This window comes from Diorhabda sublineata, chromosome 5 (assembly GCF_026230105.1).
Source record: "Diorhabda sublineata isolate icDioSubl1.1 chromosome 5, icDioSubl1.1, whole genome shotgun sequence".
Lineage (NCBI taxonomy): Eukaryota > Metazoa > Arthropoda > Insecta > Coleoptera > Chrysomelidae > Diorhabda > Diorhabda sublineata.
In genome coordinates this window covers 16801433-16818327 of record NC_079478.1, presented here as the reverse complement: position 1 = coordinate 16818327, position 16895 = coordinate 16801433, and the positions used below count along the sequence as shown (strand labels likewise).

At 32.1% G+C, this 16895-nt stretch overlaps 2 protein-coding genes across 3 annotated transcripts in view; one reads left to right on the top strand and one right to left on the bottom strand.

The window, feature by feature from the left end:
- Positions 1 to 4291, top strand: part of LOC130444763 (apyrase-like) — a 33371-nt gene extending 29080 nt beyond the window's left edge. The window contains exons 6-9 of the mRNA XM_056780047.1: positions 337 to 494; positions 1509 to 1599; positions 3675 to 3836; positions 3900 to 4291. Of these exons, the coding sequence (XP_056636025.1) occupies positions 337 to 494; positions 1509 to 1599; positions 3675 to 3836; positions 3900 to 4219 (731 nt within the window). The 3' untranslated portion in view covers positions 4220 to 4291. The remainder of the gene's footprint in view (positions 1 to 336; positions 495 to 1508; positions 1600 to 3674; positions 3837 to 3899) is intronic.
- The window catches only part of LOC130444764 (octopamine receptor beta-2R-like), a 208267-nt gene that overhangs the window by 132473 nt on the left and 58899 nt on the right, over positions 1 to 16895 (bottom strand). The window contains exon 1 of one of the 2 annotated variants that reach the window (XM_056780049.1): positions 15003 to 15052. The exons of the other annotated variant lie outside the window; for it this stretch is intronic. The gene's annotated coding sequence lies outside the window, so the exon portion shown is untranslated. Of the gene's footprint in view, positions 1 to 15002; positions 15053 to 16895 lie in introns of those variants that run through there. 2 annotated transcript variants of the gene reach the window in all.

The following is a 16895-nucleotide window of genomic DNA, read 5'->3' as shown; positions in this document are numbered from 1 at the left end:
TTAAGAATGCAGCATGCATATTGTGCTACGTAGAAGACGACACTTCTATTCACATTCTCTCGAAGTGAGAGATACCACGGAACTCTCTTTCTCTGCTATGAAAACTGAGCATCCCCAGTGCCATCGCAAGAAATATATCCACTAGGAGATTCTAAATTACATACATATCTACATTAATTGAAATTAAAACACTGAGTACAAGCTTTTCATTTATATTTCTGCGAAGTTTTAATCTAATAAATAAATTTTTTTCCCCGTCATTAACTGTTTTTTCGATCAGCTATTGATTAGTCAAAATCGTTTAATTGATTAATGAATAGAGGTTGACATTTTTAGACGAAGAAATTAATGAACAGATGAAACCATGGAAAGATAAAGTAGACGGGGAAGGGAATAGAGTTATTGGCTCCAGTTTGGTCACTCTATCCAAAAAACATTGCTACGTTCGGGAATGTGCCTTAGGAAACTTTGTAACCGACGCAATGGTCTATGAGGTAGGTAAGAATTATACAATATTATTAGCACATGATAATACACGATATGAATTAACAAGAAGAGTTAGAATTTTAAATTTGATAAATTTATTTTTATTTTTATTTTTATTTTTATCATTCTAACACGTTTTAAAATAATCAACGCTGCATGGTTTTTATTGCCACCAGAAAGGTGTAATCCGAACTTTCAATCTTTTAACGCCGTTGTCATGATGGTATACTGAAAGAGGAGATAACAAGATTAAATGAAAATTCAATTGGATCACTACTTAGGTGATTGTTGGTAATTTAGTTAAGAAAGTAAATAGAAAGTTTAGGTTGAACCAATATAATGAATTCCTTTAATAGTATGAACTTACTTAAACAAAAGTATTTGAATATTTGTGTTCCTAAATTTGAAACGTCTCCAGTATACTTAGAGATTAGATTCAACTAACACAATTATATACATGATAATTAATTGGGAGTAACCATTATCTGAAATATATAATCTAAGACCAGAGTATCGCTTATTATACAAATATTGAACTTCGCACCAACTTTTAATGTTTTAACAATTTATATTTGGAAATTAGCAACAAGCGCGGAGATTAACAATTTTGAGTTTAAGTTAGCTTTGCTAATAGAAAACTCTAGTAGCGCTTCGTTTTGTTCTGCAAATCAAATTTGTTTACTTTGAGCTTTGATTAAAATAATAGAGAGATTAAACAACGTTAAATTATTATTCTTGTTTGATTTATGAAGGGCAAAGTCTTCATTTTACTAATGATAAACATCTGTGCCCATCCAGTGTTTTACATCATTCTTTCGTTGTTAAATCGTTAGCTCCAGTCATTCAAAGTTTTCGGTACCATATATCACACAAATATAATTAATCACTTCTCTTAAGACAGAAAAGTCTTGAAACAAATACATGTTTACAGAAATAAGTCATTAATTTTGAAATAAATTATCAAAGTAATGAAACTTAATATTCAAAGTATGCTAGGAGACTAAAGAAGATTTATATTTCAGTACACTAAATCAGTTCCTGAAGGATCATGGACCAATGTAGCTCTTGCTATAACAAATGCCGGCAGTCTCAGGGCAGATATATCTGCGGGAAGTAAGTCAGAAATCGTTTCAAAATTTTCAGAAATTTGTATTGTTGTGAGAAATAATTATTTTTCTAAACCCTAATACTAATGTTCTGAAAACTACTTCTACAAGGTGTCAATTTAATAACGTGCTGTATTCTATATTTCGTCATCTATAGAAATTTAGAGTTTGTAGATTGGTTCTCAACTAAAGTATATTGAGAGGATCAATTTAAATATGGGTTACAAAATATTACATAATATTAACACTTAGCTTACTCCAAACTATCTAAAACCTATATACTAAAAATCCAATTGCCTTATTGATAACTGCAGAAATAGTGAATTAGAAAAATCATTGTGCCACCGTCGAATGCATATCATTGAATTCAGGATTAAAAGGAAAAGAGAAAGTAGATCAACTAGCCCAGTCAGCATCAATCAAAGAGGACTCCATTAAAAAAGAAAAAGAATTGGACTAAGGTTAGAGAGATAGAAGAGAGTATCGGCATAAAAGGATATACGGACTCAAGAATTATGATTGCGTTGGGTACAGCATTTTCTTACTTTCGATCAATAGCTTATTGGAATGAACAGTTTCTAGGCGTTATTGATACGATTTAAGCAAAATAAGTCAGATTTTGATTGATTGATAAAACCTGGACCCACTAGTACACTCCTGAATCGAAAAAAAATAAAGACAATGAATTTCTAAGGCTGAACCTGATTTGCAAAAAAGTAAAGACGGTTTTCTCAGTTGGAAAATTTATAGGAACTGTTTTTGGTGATAATCATGATATTGCGTTCATCAACTATATTCAAACAAGTAGAACAACAGTAAATCATCACTTGATAAGGTGAAGGAGGAGATGGCAAAAAAGTGACCTTAGTTGAAGAACAATGAAATGCTTCCCCATCGGAACAACGCACCTTCTCACATTTTCGATGATCGCAATGGCAAAAGTTCAGAAGTCGTACTCCGAATCGGTTGATCACCCACCGTATTCAGCAGATCTGGCTCCCATCGACTTTTTCTTGTTTCATAACTAAAATTTCGTCAGACTAAGACGTTATCGCATACGTATATGTAGAGAAGAAAAACGACGACAATTATTTGGAAGGGTTAAGAAGATTAGAGCAATAGAGTAAATTTAATTTGGTGACATTTTTCAGACACTGTGTATTGAAAATTTTGTATAACCGTAGCGGTTCAAACTATAAAAAAATGATATATGCTTGAATTTAAAGTGACACATTCGGTGATAATTGCAAAGCTTGATGTATCAAAAACACTTTGTAATATTATTTTAAGCCGTAGCACATGAAAGTGAAAATTTTTATTATGACTGAAGCAAAAATTTTGTTAAATGTTTGTTTTGCTGATGAGTGTACCTTTTTTAATACTTGTGTCAATATACAGTCGCTACTGTATCGATGAAAATTCGCGACTTTCAGGAAAGGTCACATTGGGAATACTTTTAGTGGGTTCCAAATTGATACAGATTGTAACATGATTTTAAAAAATATTATTATTTCCAGCTCAGATGTATTATTTTCTTCCGTCAGCATAACTAAATGATGATAGTAGAATAGGGGCAATAGACTGAGCTACACATTTTTATCTATGAGAGCATCTGAAATCTATTGTTAATTAAACACAATCTCGTGCTTTTACGAGAACTTAGTGCAGAATTTTTTGAAACGTTAGAAAGGAATGTGAGAACAGACTTTATGACTGCTTAGAAAATAATGTCTTTGCTGGAATGTCTGGAACTGTTGGTGATATTCATAAGGTTCATAAGAGAAAAATCGAGAATTTGCTATTTTTGAAAAAGTTATTGAATATTCAAAATAATATATCACTTAAATTTAATTTAAGTTGAGATTTTGGGGATTGTGTTCACTCCCACTAGGTAATTGAATTGAAAACCCACAAAATATTCGCCTTAATAAGTATGCAGAGGCTTTGCTCACTTTAATTCTCTATAATTGCCCTAATGGTGGAATATTACTACTCTCTCGTTAGTACCTACATATAATATAAAATTGAGAATTAAAACTGAGATTATTGTTTTTTCATTCATCTGAACTCATTTTATTCTAGATATTACATTCAGTGACCTAATGACAGCACAGCCTTTCGGAAATACCATTGACTACGGTAGTATCCAAGGAAAATACTTGAAAGAAATGTTCGAACACGGTGCAAATGCAGTTTCTTATACTGGAAGTACCACAGCTTCCCTCAATCTCCTGCAACATTCAGGTAACATTTGACTGGTTCTGTAAATTGGCTTAATGTTTTATTCTTTTGAATTTTAATTTATAGGTTTTATAGTTGAAATAGATACAGATAAACCTGCAGGTCAAAGAGTGGTATCACTTAAAGTTCGATGCCAGAATTGTACTGTACCTGTATACAACGATATTGAGATGGAAAGATACTACAAACTATCTGTAAACTCTTTCTTAGCCTCCGGTGGTGATGGATATAGTATGATAGCTGAGAATATGATTAATAAGCACGTGGGGCGTCATGACTTTGATATTATGATGGAATATCTAGATCATCGATCTCCAGTTTTCCAAGAAGAAGGAAAAAGATCGACGGTTTTCAACGAAACAACTTTATTCCAAATTTCCAGATAAATATAAATAACAAAATTTGTCGCTAAATAAGCAAATAAAGTACAAAGAAAAAATATATTTTTGATTTTTTCTAAAAATTTCATTGCTGCCTCGAATAAACCGCATAATACTTTTTGTTATCTGGTTGTACAATTGTCTCAGGGTAATTATTTTAATTTTAAAAATTTGTTTAAAAATACATTATTTTTTCTAATGGAGTTCTCTTGGAGTTTCCTTGATAGATGTATCTTTGTATTGCTTCTAAATATGGAATAATAATTTCACATAGCCAGAGTTCCGTATTTTCAAGAAATAGTATATTCACCTGTAGAATCTACAGGAGAAGCAAGTTTAAGATGTATTCTGATCAACATCTTCGTGATTTTGATGTTAGTGAATTTTTAGTTTATATATCAGTGACAGCTGATATTACAGCGAAGACATCGGCTGTCTAATCAGATATACCCTATTAAATAATTTACACTCCCAAAAAAAAAACGAAGAAACTAATAAGATACTGTATTTTCGGAAAACCTACATGTCTGGTAGAGAAATGGAGCCTTTTGATCAAATCAAGGAGTAAATAACTTCATCTGCTCCAATGCTCGTAACTTCCGCGCACTTATGGTAGAAAATCTTGATTCTAGCAGAAAATTAATTCATTTTGAACAAAAATCACACATGATTCGCTTTGTTCTCATTTGTAATATCTATAAATTATCTTCAATTTATTTGCACTGTCAGGTAAAATGGAGATGAAATTAAAGAAAAAAGCTTTCATTATTTCATTTCATTATTAATAACATGAACTATATAGTTAAAAATAAACTAACTATAAGAAATATAACACTTATATATACTTATATACTTTTAACACTAAAACTTTACACCTTAATTATTGATTTTTCCCGTTTATATCATAGTCCCAATTTCATAAATAAAAGCGTGTTGCATTTTGACGGTATAACGAAGAATATTTAGCACCTTTTTTTTCTTGCTATCCCAATGTAACAGGTTTTCATGTATAAAATTGGGACTATGATAAAAACGGGAAGAATCAATATTTCAGGTTTAAAATTTTAGTGTTAAAATATAAAATTATGGACTCTTTCCTATTTTTTTTTTTTCGTTTTCCAGTCCTGAATCTCCCCCCTCTATCTTAGGTCTTCCATCATCTCTGCGTACCATCTTTTTCTTGGTCTTCCTTTTTGTTTGTTCCTTTTCTTTCTGTATCCATCATTTTGTTTGTAGCCTCAAAATCTGGCATTCTCTGTATATGACCCAGCCACATTATTTCCAAATAGATTCCTTATTTCATAAATGTTCTCCTCAGCCATGTATCTCCCTTCTTTTCACCCCCAAGCATCCTTCTAAGTATTTTTCTTTCCCATATATCTAACTTCTCTTCCATGTTTCGTCTCCGTAGCTCACTGTTGGTCTTATTGTTTTATATAGATGTAGCTTCGCTTTTCTGGAGATTTTTTTGGATCTTATTATCGCATTCAGCGCTCTAAACTGTTCACTTTTCCTCGTCATTCTCGCTTCCAGATTTTCCCCCTTGTCACCGTCGTCCTTGACAACCACTCCAAAATATACTTAGCTTTGAACTTGTTCTAAACTCATTGCCTTTTTTTCGTTCAGTTTTATTGACAAACTCATTGCCCTTTTCCTATTCCTTGTCATTATTATGAACTTTGATTTATCTTCGTTGACTCGTAGATTCACTGCCATTTCTATGAAGGCTCTGCAGGTTTTCCGTTTCTGTTCAAACCGATTTCACGTACTATCAATTCTAATACTATATTGAATAGCGTAGTGATTAACGGATCTCTCTATTTTAGTCCTGTGTTGATCTGGAAACATTTTGATATTCTTCGGTTTGCCTTTACCTTCATTTTTGTATGTTCGAGTGTCATTTTCCTCATACTTGTTAGCTTTTTTGGAATGCTAAGATCGTTTATAGTGCTGAATGAATGGTTCCTGTTCACAGTATCGTGAGCTTTCTGGAAATATATGAAGACTGAGTAAATTGGCAGATCGTATTCATATCCTATTTTTGCATTTGTCTCAAAGAGAAAATGTGGTCTGTGGCTGATCTAGTCCTAAATCCGCATTGGCAGTATCCGAACAAGTTTTCTCCTTGCACTCATAAAGTGTTATATTTCTTATCAGAGTTAGTCTATTATCAGCATTTTAGTTCATTTTTTAGCAAATAATTAAAGCATGTTTTTAAAAAAGGTCTTTTTTTCTTTTCGGTATTTTTAATTCGAGATTTACTTTTTTTTTAATCTTTGCATCTTGTGGACATCGTTTTCACTAGCAATCTTCTCACGACGTTTCAATTTCGCCTACTCTAAACGTCGTTTTCTTTGTGTAGTAGTTTCTTTTGCGTTCACGTTGTTTCTATGGTCCTTCCAGATGTTCATTGTAGACGGATAATGCCTTCAGTATAACAGGGTTCGCCCTGGTTCCCTGAGATGCAACGTTAGCGATATGAAATGTTTCATTTCCTCACACTATTCAGCCCTAGGCACGTATTCACTTTGGCAATGGGTCATCCATCCAATCAATCATACATAATCCATAACAAGAGGAACCCAAATTTGTTGGAGTTGCATATTCACGCCAGCAAAGATACTCTTCGAGACGAATCAAATAAGCCCAAACTCGATGGGGTGATGTCGTTCATTTAATTGCGCAGTTTTTATGGCTATCTTCTCCATGTGCTCACCTTGGTTACTATCTGGTAACAAAGTACTCATCAAAATGACTCAAATGAGCCCAAGCTCGATAGAGTTGCGTCGCTTATTTAATTACGGAGTTTCCATGGCAATCTTCCCCATCATAAAACTCGGAGACCGGGAAGTGGATCAAATTTGATTGCAATATTTGATTACACACAGCGGGACAGTTGAAACTGAATTAAAGCAGACTCTGATTACCATTTAGTAATAAAGTACTCATCAAGACGAATCAAATGAGTCCAAATTCGGTGGAGTTGCGTAGTTCATTTAATTACGGAGTTCCTATGGCCATATTCCCCATTATTTGATCCTGGTTACCATCTAGTAACAAAGTACTCGTGAAGACGAATCAAATGAGCCCAAACTCAATTGGCTTGGGTCAATTTTTAATTACTTTCTACCTATCTTCCCCATCATCAGATCAGCTCGATGTCACAATAATATTGCATTGTCATCAGATTTATATATGCATGAAAAATTTTAGCTCTATCAGAGATCGGGAAGTGGATCAAATGTAATTTGCAAGATTTGATTATACACAGCCGGAGAGATAAGACTAAATAAAAGCTTGTAAAAACTTAAAGTAACTTGAAATAATAAAAAAATACAAATAAATATGGAATACACAAAAAATATGATTCTTTCGGAACGAATATTTCTATAAGTAAAGTAAAAAGACTCGATCCTTATTCTGTAAATTGCAAAAGTGGTAACAATTAAATAGAATAATCGTTGGTTTAGGCGTGAATCTATAGATTTAGAAATGAATAAAGAAAATTGATAAATTATATTTGATCTGTTAATATAAAGCACAGTAATAAAGTTATACTATTCAAATCAATTGTATCATTGTCTGATTATCTAATCATAATATTCATTCATACCAGAACGTGCTAGGGTGTCAATAAAATCCATGGTAAAATTGGTTTCTGTAGTGTCCCTAAATGATAGTCATTTCACTTGAGCTTGGGTAAAGATAAAGAGTAGAAAATGATGAACAGTCTGGTATACTAGCACTACTTGATAATTCAACTCAATTTTACCAGCTATGGTCAATAATTTACTAATATAGTATATTTTTAACGAATAAAAATAATAAAATAATGCGCTATCACTACGGTATCAGTTACCATTCATAGTACCAGGAGTTCAACTACAGAGAAACGCGAAGAACAACTAATCATTTGTTACCAAACATATCATGTTGTCTTAATAGTAAACATTATAGGTTGAAAAGGATAACGACATCTAACTATCCTAGTTCCCATGCACATGTGAATACTGATAAAAGTAGATTACTTAAAAATTTACTGCGTGATTAAAACATTGTCTGAAAATATTCGCAAACAGCAACAATCCAAAAAGATATTCAAAAAGTCGCTAAGTCTTTATTTATTCAATAGGGCTGCTGATATTAGGTATTCAATTATGATCCTTCATCATCACCACATCACCACAGATTGAAGTAATTATTTAAAAAATAAAACAGCCTTGATTTTTTTTGTCATTAAAATCAAATTTTTTCTGTAAGTATTTTTGTTTGAATTAAATTAATTATGCGCTAGTATCAGGATTTTCTACCGCACATGCGTAAGAGTAGGACCATTGGAGCAGCTAATCTACCCTTAAAAATAATTTTTTTCTCGATTTTTAGACGAATGCGAATAGAAAATGTCACACAATTATATGATTCAAATTAGAATAAAGCTAATTACTCCTTTATTTAATAAAAGGGTTTCATTTTCTGCCAAAAGTGTGTATTTTCCGAGAGCACGGCTTTTTCTTTTTTTTTACGATTTTTGAGGGATGCAAATCATTTTCTTGTAGAACAAATAAAAAAGAAGCTAATCATGAGCGATTTTTTTATAAAATCAAACATTACTCTGCCAGGGTCTTTCCGATGGCTGTCTAAAACCTTTCGTGTTCTTCAATGGATGTAAATCGATGATATCTGACAAAAGTAGATGCAAACTCACTTTAATATATAAGAATTGATATGATTCGACTGCAAATGGCGAAAATAGACTTTGAAAATTTTCAATCAACATAAAGTTTGTTCATCCAGTGAATCAAGACCCCGAATAGGTTCGTAATCAAGCATTACAGCAATCCTAAATTGGTTTGTTTGACCCGCGAACAAAGCTAACAGGAAAATTAACGTGACGTCGTGCGTTGTAGGTCGGTGTTACGTAACGTTGACGTTCTATAAAGCGCGAATCAACCTTTAAACAGAACGAAACTTTGATAGAATATGCATCCACTGTAGCCCAAAATCCATACTTCAAATATTTACATATATTATCTGTCCTTTAATATAATACTATCTTCATAGAGTTTTTATCAAATTTTGTTTTCACATGACTTATTCATATTTCATTATTAATTTTATCTCTTTTTCATGAAAAACTGAAAACAATGCAATACATTCCGGTGAGATTATTGAAATGTAGACTATACCTTTTTGTTTGGATTTTCTATTCATGAAATATTGCAATATTAAACTATTACTTAGAAAGTTCTAGCAACAAAATCAAATAGGTAGTTGAATGTACTGTATTTATTATCAGAATAAAAATAACTTCCAACAAATATTACAGTTTATAAGACAATATTAGCTATGTTCATCTGTTCATTCCGAATATAACAGAAAGTAATCTAGAATTTTAAGAAGTACGAAATGAAAATAGATAATAACATTGTCGAAATATGTTTAACCCATTAAGTACCAACATTAAGTACCAAATTTGTTTAAGTTCAGATTTTTTTCCAATTACCCGAACTTTTACGATTTATTTTGTATTCTTCTTATTATAACTTCGAAAATATGTTAGTTATTTTGAATTTTTTTGTTTAAATTTTAATACCCATTTGGAAATCATGGAAAATGTATTAAATACTTCAAATAAATGAAAAAAAAATTATTGTATGTCTATATTGGTTACACATTATGGTGACATATTATTATTTTGAATGGAAGGTGGGACAACATTCTACATGCAAACCTATATCTCATTCTGCACATTGTTTTCTCACGTTTGTCTTGTATACTCTACATTTTCTTTGCTTTCCTTAAAAATTCTTGTCAAATAATGATTTTCGTTATTGCTGGTCCGTAAATGGAAGCTAACATTCTTCGCCTGTGGTCTACCCGCATTTTTCGGATCTGACGTAGAAGAGACTTTCAAATAGTGCATCGTTATTTCACAAAACAAAAAAAGCACATACGCATTGGTAACTGCTGTATCTAACATTTGAGTAAATATAAGAAGATACCATTTTCTCCACGAATATTGGTTCTATACTTTTGGACGTTGCAGTTCAACAAATCTACTCCCCTATAAACTTATTATATTATGAAATCAAATATGGTTAAAGAATATTTTTTTTGTTCTGGTCCATCTATTAGCTTTTGGCAGAGGTAATATGCTTTCATGGTTGGAAAGCATTTTAACACAATTATTGTCTATCCATATTACCCCTAAGACTTCATTTTTGATGTCAAACCTACATTCATATGCGTCTCAATCTTCTTTTTTCATATATTTCTTAGACTTTATTGAAATCAACCTCATTACGTCTCCTCCTAGTCCATATGATACTTAAGGTTCTTCCGTTCTTTTTCCTTCATAAACCCCAAAATGGTAATAATACAACTACTAACCGAACAACATAGAGCCCACATTCTTTAGGTTTTCCTCTGATGAATTGTTTGTGGCGACTGAAGGATCTTAACATTAGCTTATCAATATTTAGGTCGTAGTTGACACTCCAAAGGTCATGAATTCTTATTTAGATGCTCAATTAACGGTCGAATCTTGAACAATTTGTTTCTTTGGTCCATGGAAATGTCCTTTATTTCTGCATTATTTGCGAAATGGAGATTTTTGTATTTCAAGATTTTTTCTTCTTCTTCTCATGCCGTCTTCTCATTGAAGGTTTGCGACCATGTTTTTAAATGCGTCTCTGTCCCTCGCAACATGAAACAATTCTCCAAAGCTGAGATTTGTCCATTCTCTTATGTTACGGAGCCAGAATTTCTTCTTTCTGTCGATGTCTTTCTTTCCCTCTTCTCTGCCCTATATTATGCTCTGTATCAGAAGGTATTTGTCGTTGCGTAAGATGTGTCCTGTCTAAGATTTCTAGACATACGTTTTCTAGCGACTGATATACAAGTATATACTATACTGATATATATACTGATATACAGTATATTTTTCCCTGTGGTAAGCTGTAATATCCAGAAAACAAAAGAATACCCAAGAATTTGGTAGAAACAGTTGGTAGAAAAAAAAGTGATGGTTATTATATTGGGCAGCAAACTTTGAGCTTTCACTGACGATGTGCTCCAAAATTACGTCATCAAAAAATAATTTAAAAATTTCCTGAGAACTTTTACCTTTCAATTCCATTTTTATATTGTTGTGTTTTTCAATGATGGTTCTTTTTTTCCCATTTGGAAACTACCTTTTCTCTATTCTTTTTTGTATTCCTAACTGGTTGTGTCTCAGTACTATCAGGGATTGTTGATTTCCTTTTCTTACTTTGATGAGAAGTGAATGTATTCGAATTCTCACCAGAATCATGTTCTGAATGGACATTATGTATTTCAAGATTACGAGATTTTTTTGCCCTAGGTAACGTTGTTTTTCTAATTGGCTGGTAACGCGAAGTACTCGCACCATCATCGACAGTATCTTCTGCATGAATACTATGAACTTCCAGTGTCCCAGGAACTTCTATGAGGGACTCATCTTCCAATAGATTTTCGTCAAAATCCTCACAATCTGTGACTTAATCTACATCTTCTAGTGGTCATTCAACAATATCAATGGTATTGACGTTACCATCCAAAAAGTTGGGAGCATTTAATATCTATTCAAGGTCTCTTACAGACAGACATTCTCGATAGGCCATTCCTGTGACAAACGTGTTCAACTAAGAATAGAAAGAAACTGACGATATCCGCATATCCGACTTAAAATTCGTATACGTATACGAAAGGGACATATTGATGACACATCAGATTCAGAACAACAAGAATATAACAAAATTTCGCCCTATCATGTTAAAATCAAAAATATGTTCGAACATAACCTCAAAAATAATTAACAACTAAGAGTTTAGTAGCTCACGCTGATTTTAGTGCACTGCACTTACTGTTTTTGTGTAAAAACACAGAATTCACGAATTCAAGTTCATATTTCTATTTCTACAATTGAGGAACAATTTAACAGTGCGAACTATACAACTCACACACGACAAATCAACAAGATGAAACTGCAGGTGGTGGGTGGAAATTTTCAGTCATTACTAAAAAAACATGGAGAAAGTTATAAGGCCACTTTATCGTGAAGGCTGCAGTAGTGAGAAAACTCATTCTAAGAAATAGAGTGTTATTTTCATATCTTTTTATATTCTCAAATTAATCAATGTATATTTAGTCTTACTTAGCTATCAATCAGTCGGTAAAATCAAGGATCAAGTGGTAAATTAAAGGTATTAATAAATTTATCAAATATTAAATCTGTAAATCATAATTTTTATTGTCTACAGATGATTAGAACTTAATTTTAAGATAACAATTAAGATTTATATAACAATATATTTTATATATTGTTATATGATACGATATACCAGAGGTGGGGAACCTTTTTACCATTAGAGGCCACATTTAAATTAGGCAGCAATAAGAGAGGCCGCATAAGCTGATTGACCTAAGAAAGTGACTTTTGTGAAATTATTATAGTTTTTCTATAGATTTAACAATTTATTGCATTATATAGAAAAAATAAAATATAATATTACATAATTTTAAATATAATATACATATAAAATAATATAAAAATATTATAAAAAAATACAATAAAAAATATTTTTTTATTCACTAAGTTAGTGACTTATTTGGCTTTGTTTTTCGTTTGACAGTTGGATATTTGGATCAAGCTTCGTAACACACAGCTTTAATTGATCCTCTAAATGTGCGATATTTTTATTTTTGACATGAGAGAAAATTTGTCTCACAACAATAGATACTTCCGAAGCAGGAAAGTAAACGGCGAGCGTATTCTCGGAGGCATGGATATTCAACAGCATTTTTCCAGATTTCTATGGGATCATTTTTAGCGTTAAAAAGGGATTGGATGATACTATCTTCCCCTAAATCAATTAACTCCATTTGTAGTTCTGCAGGAGCCTCGGATATATTTATTGAGTGTGGTTCAAATGCCAGTTTTATATCAGGAGTGTGCTCGTCAAAATCAGAAAATCTATTAGTATACTCTTTATTTTCACAGTTCTGCTCATTTAACATTTTAGCTAGCTCCGGGAAGTGTTGTGCAGATATTTCCGATCGACAAAGCAATGTTTCGAAAAAAGATAAATTTTTTCTAAACGCTTGGATTTTTTGACACATTTCATAAATATACCTCGTTTCACCTTACAGGCAAATATTTAAATTGTTTTGTTTTGACATCATATCAGACAAAAATGCAAGATTTCTGAGAAATACTTCATCTGATAGATTACAATGTTTACCTTGTTGTTGATAAAAGTTTGTCAAAGACAAAACCTGACCTGTTGATAGCCAGCGAACCTTGCAGTAGTATGGTAGGTCAACACTATACGTTTCCTCATCTAAAGAGAGCATGACAATGGCAATGGTTCTATCCAGAGTGTCTTGCAAAATGGTAGATTTTACGCAAAGATTTTGCTGATGCAAAATGCAGTGAAATGATATCAATTTTTTCAAGTTTAAATTTTCCTTTTTTAACAAAGCAAAGAATACTTCTTTTTTTCCTCTTATGGAAGGTGTGCCATCGGTGCAGACACTGACTAAATTACTGACATTCAATTGTAATTTATTACATACTTCTTTGAAGTTTTCGAAAATATCGGCTCCGCGAGTTCTTCCAGTTAGTGTACCCAACGCAAGTAGTTCTTCGTAACATTGAAAATCTTTAGTTATAGCACGAATAAAAGTTGCTCTATTACATTTTGCGCTAATTGGTGCTGTCGATCTGTTACAGTTCTTTTGGAAAGAGGTAATTATTTGTATTTGTCGACATTTCTTGAATCTAACATACTCACTGCTTCAACAATACATTCTTTGCTGCGGAATTTTGATTTACAAAGACACTAAAAGATGCCTGCTGATGATGCTTCTCATTTTATAACTTTTGAAGAGCAACTTTTCGTGATTCACCTTCTAAAGCCAAATACTTATGTTCTTTACGAGTCAAGTAGTGTTTATTTGTATTCGCTTTTTTTTTAAAGTACTTAAAACTGTATTGCACAACAAATCCATCATTTTATCTTTCTCAGCAGTAAAGAAAAAATCTAACTCCCATTCTACACTAAATGTTCTGTTTTCATCACCTAATTTTCTTCTCTTGCTATTTGACATGATGGATTAAAAAACGAATATCAAATAATATCTTTAACAAAGTGTATACTTTCTAGAAATACAATAAAACCGTATAACTGTTATAAGCACGCCCTGTTAACTACAGTTTGCTGAAGATCGCAACAGGGAAGCGTTAAGAGATGCGAGTCAGAAAAGCCAAAACAAGGTGTGACACTCAAATGGGAGATCTGAAATCGAGTTTTGATTACTTCTTAGAAAAGGTAGTTGGCGCTGCTAGCGCTACTTTAATTTTTTTTTGCAAAGACAATCAGTTGACTAATGAATGGCTCTGTGTAATCGATGATGCAACCAATCAATATCGATGTAAACATATGGTCTGCTAGCATGTGGCTGCTCTGTATGACAAATTTTGTAAATAGTATTTTGTAATTTTACTTTATTTTCAAATAAATATTACATACAACATTATTCGTTTCTTTTAAATGTGTAAATTACATAAACAATGTGGAATTTTCAGTAAAGTATAAAATTATTTATTTGGATATAAAGCCAACATTTCGGCAATACTCTGAAAAAAGTATAATTGATTTCTGAAATTCTGAAATATCCGAATAAATAATTTTTCAATTACCTGACAATTCTACAATTTTTTAATTCCCAATATTCCTTCTAAATGAAAAAAGAAAAAACACTCTACCATTTTGTACTAGGTGGCAAAGGGCCGCACAAGAATCTCGCGGAGGCCGCAGGTCCCCACCATTTTCTGGAATATAAAATTTTTAACCAAAATTCAGAAGTGTCTGTATCAAAAGGAGCAGCGTATTTATCGAATTATCTTGTTTGATATACTTATTCAAAACTTTGGAAGGATACAATAGGATCAAATTTTTCGGATGAATAAATTTTCAACTAAACTCTCAACAATAAAAATAAGTGGTGACGCAAAGAATTGGAGAAATCATAGTATTAGTTTTGGCAGTATCATCAGTATTTTTTATTATTAATGAGAAAATGGCACTATTATTGGAACTTTCACTCGTGCCCTATGAGGGATGTTATGTGAGGATGAAAATGAAGTGACGACGCATTGATCTGAATCAGTAGAGAATTAAATATAGAATAATTCGAAAGTGTGGGTGGCTAGAGCTCCTGCCTCTTCCGCTAGACAAGACTCATGTTAATAGCCTAGGTAAAATGGGAGAATGGAGATCAGAACTTCCAGAAACATTCTGCTATTAGTGGCGCCATTTTCTATTGCGCGTAGTGAGTTTAACAATTGTGTAAAGGTATGGACGTGTTTTGTTGTTACAAAATCAAAAAATAAGTTGAAGGTAAGCTTAAAGTGATTTATACCAATGAATATATATTTCTTAAAGTTAATTACTATACATTTACTATTGTTTCCTATGTGCTTGTTAGATTTTGTTAAAGTTATTCAGGTTTTTCGTGACAAACAAAAGAGAGTCCTCCTATATTTTGGGGTTATGGCAATCATTCTAAGGGGGCAATACCGGTCAGTGGCCGGTATTAGCCCGTATGGAGTTATAGGACATCTTATTATTACTTTGTTTGTTTGTAAAATAATGTCTCATCATCCACACTATCCTGCGACACTTATAAATAATTTTAATATGTTTGGTTTATTTTTACAAAAGAGTTAAAATTGGTGGAAAATGTAACAAATATTCTGGATAATTATGATTGTATTATAAAAAATAAAGATGATGTAAATGAAAGGTCGTTTTATTTTGTTTTATTACATGCTAGAAGCAAACCTGTGTTAATTTTGAATGACCGTTTATGCCCCAGAGTAGACTGACATTACCCTCGCCATAGGGTAATAGTGATCAATGAAAGTCAATGATTACCTACGCCGCAAATCCCTAAATTACATTGAAAAATGAATCAATGCTTAAGTGACCGATATTCCTCCATCTTACTCTAGGAGATGCCTAGCGATAGTCTGGATCAGGCATAAGGTATACTCCAATTCAAGATTGCAGAAGCTATTTTTATGAGCGGGAATGTTAATCAGAATATGGAGTTAGTTCTAACGGATGTTGCAGCTAATCCTATATGACCAGTTTTCCTTTAAATTTTTGTACCTATATGTTCATGATATACTTTATCATTATCAACATCTATTATTTAAATAATTGCTAAAGACCAATTGTAAAATTTAATTTTTTATTCTCTATTCCAAAAACTACAATTATATCTTGTTAAGAAAAAACAATTGAAAATATAAAGAATGTGAAGGAATAAAAGCATCTTACTTCAAATATCCTGTAGTGATTTAATGAACGAGACCACAACTACAATAAGGAAACAGCTCATGACACTCTACGAAAGGTTGTAGGAATTTTCAGAGTACGTCGAGTACACTTTTTTTGGCCCTTATTCTTACATGACATGTAATAAAGGAAATTCTTCTTACACTAGACGGAGAATAGAAATATTTTTGAAGTTGTTGAAAGAACTGGCTTTGAAAAAAAAATGCATAGAAACTATTTTCGTTCTAATAAAACGTATCTCCTATCCGACTGCATTATTGAATAGATGGAAAAAACTGGAAATAGAAATGAATCTT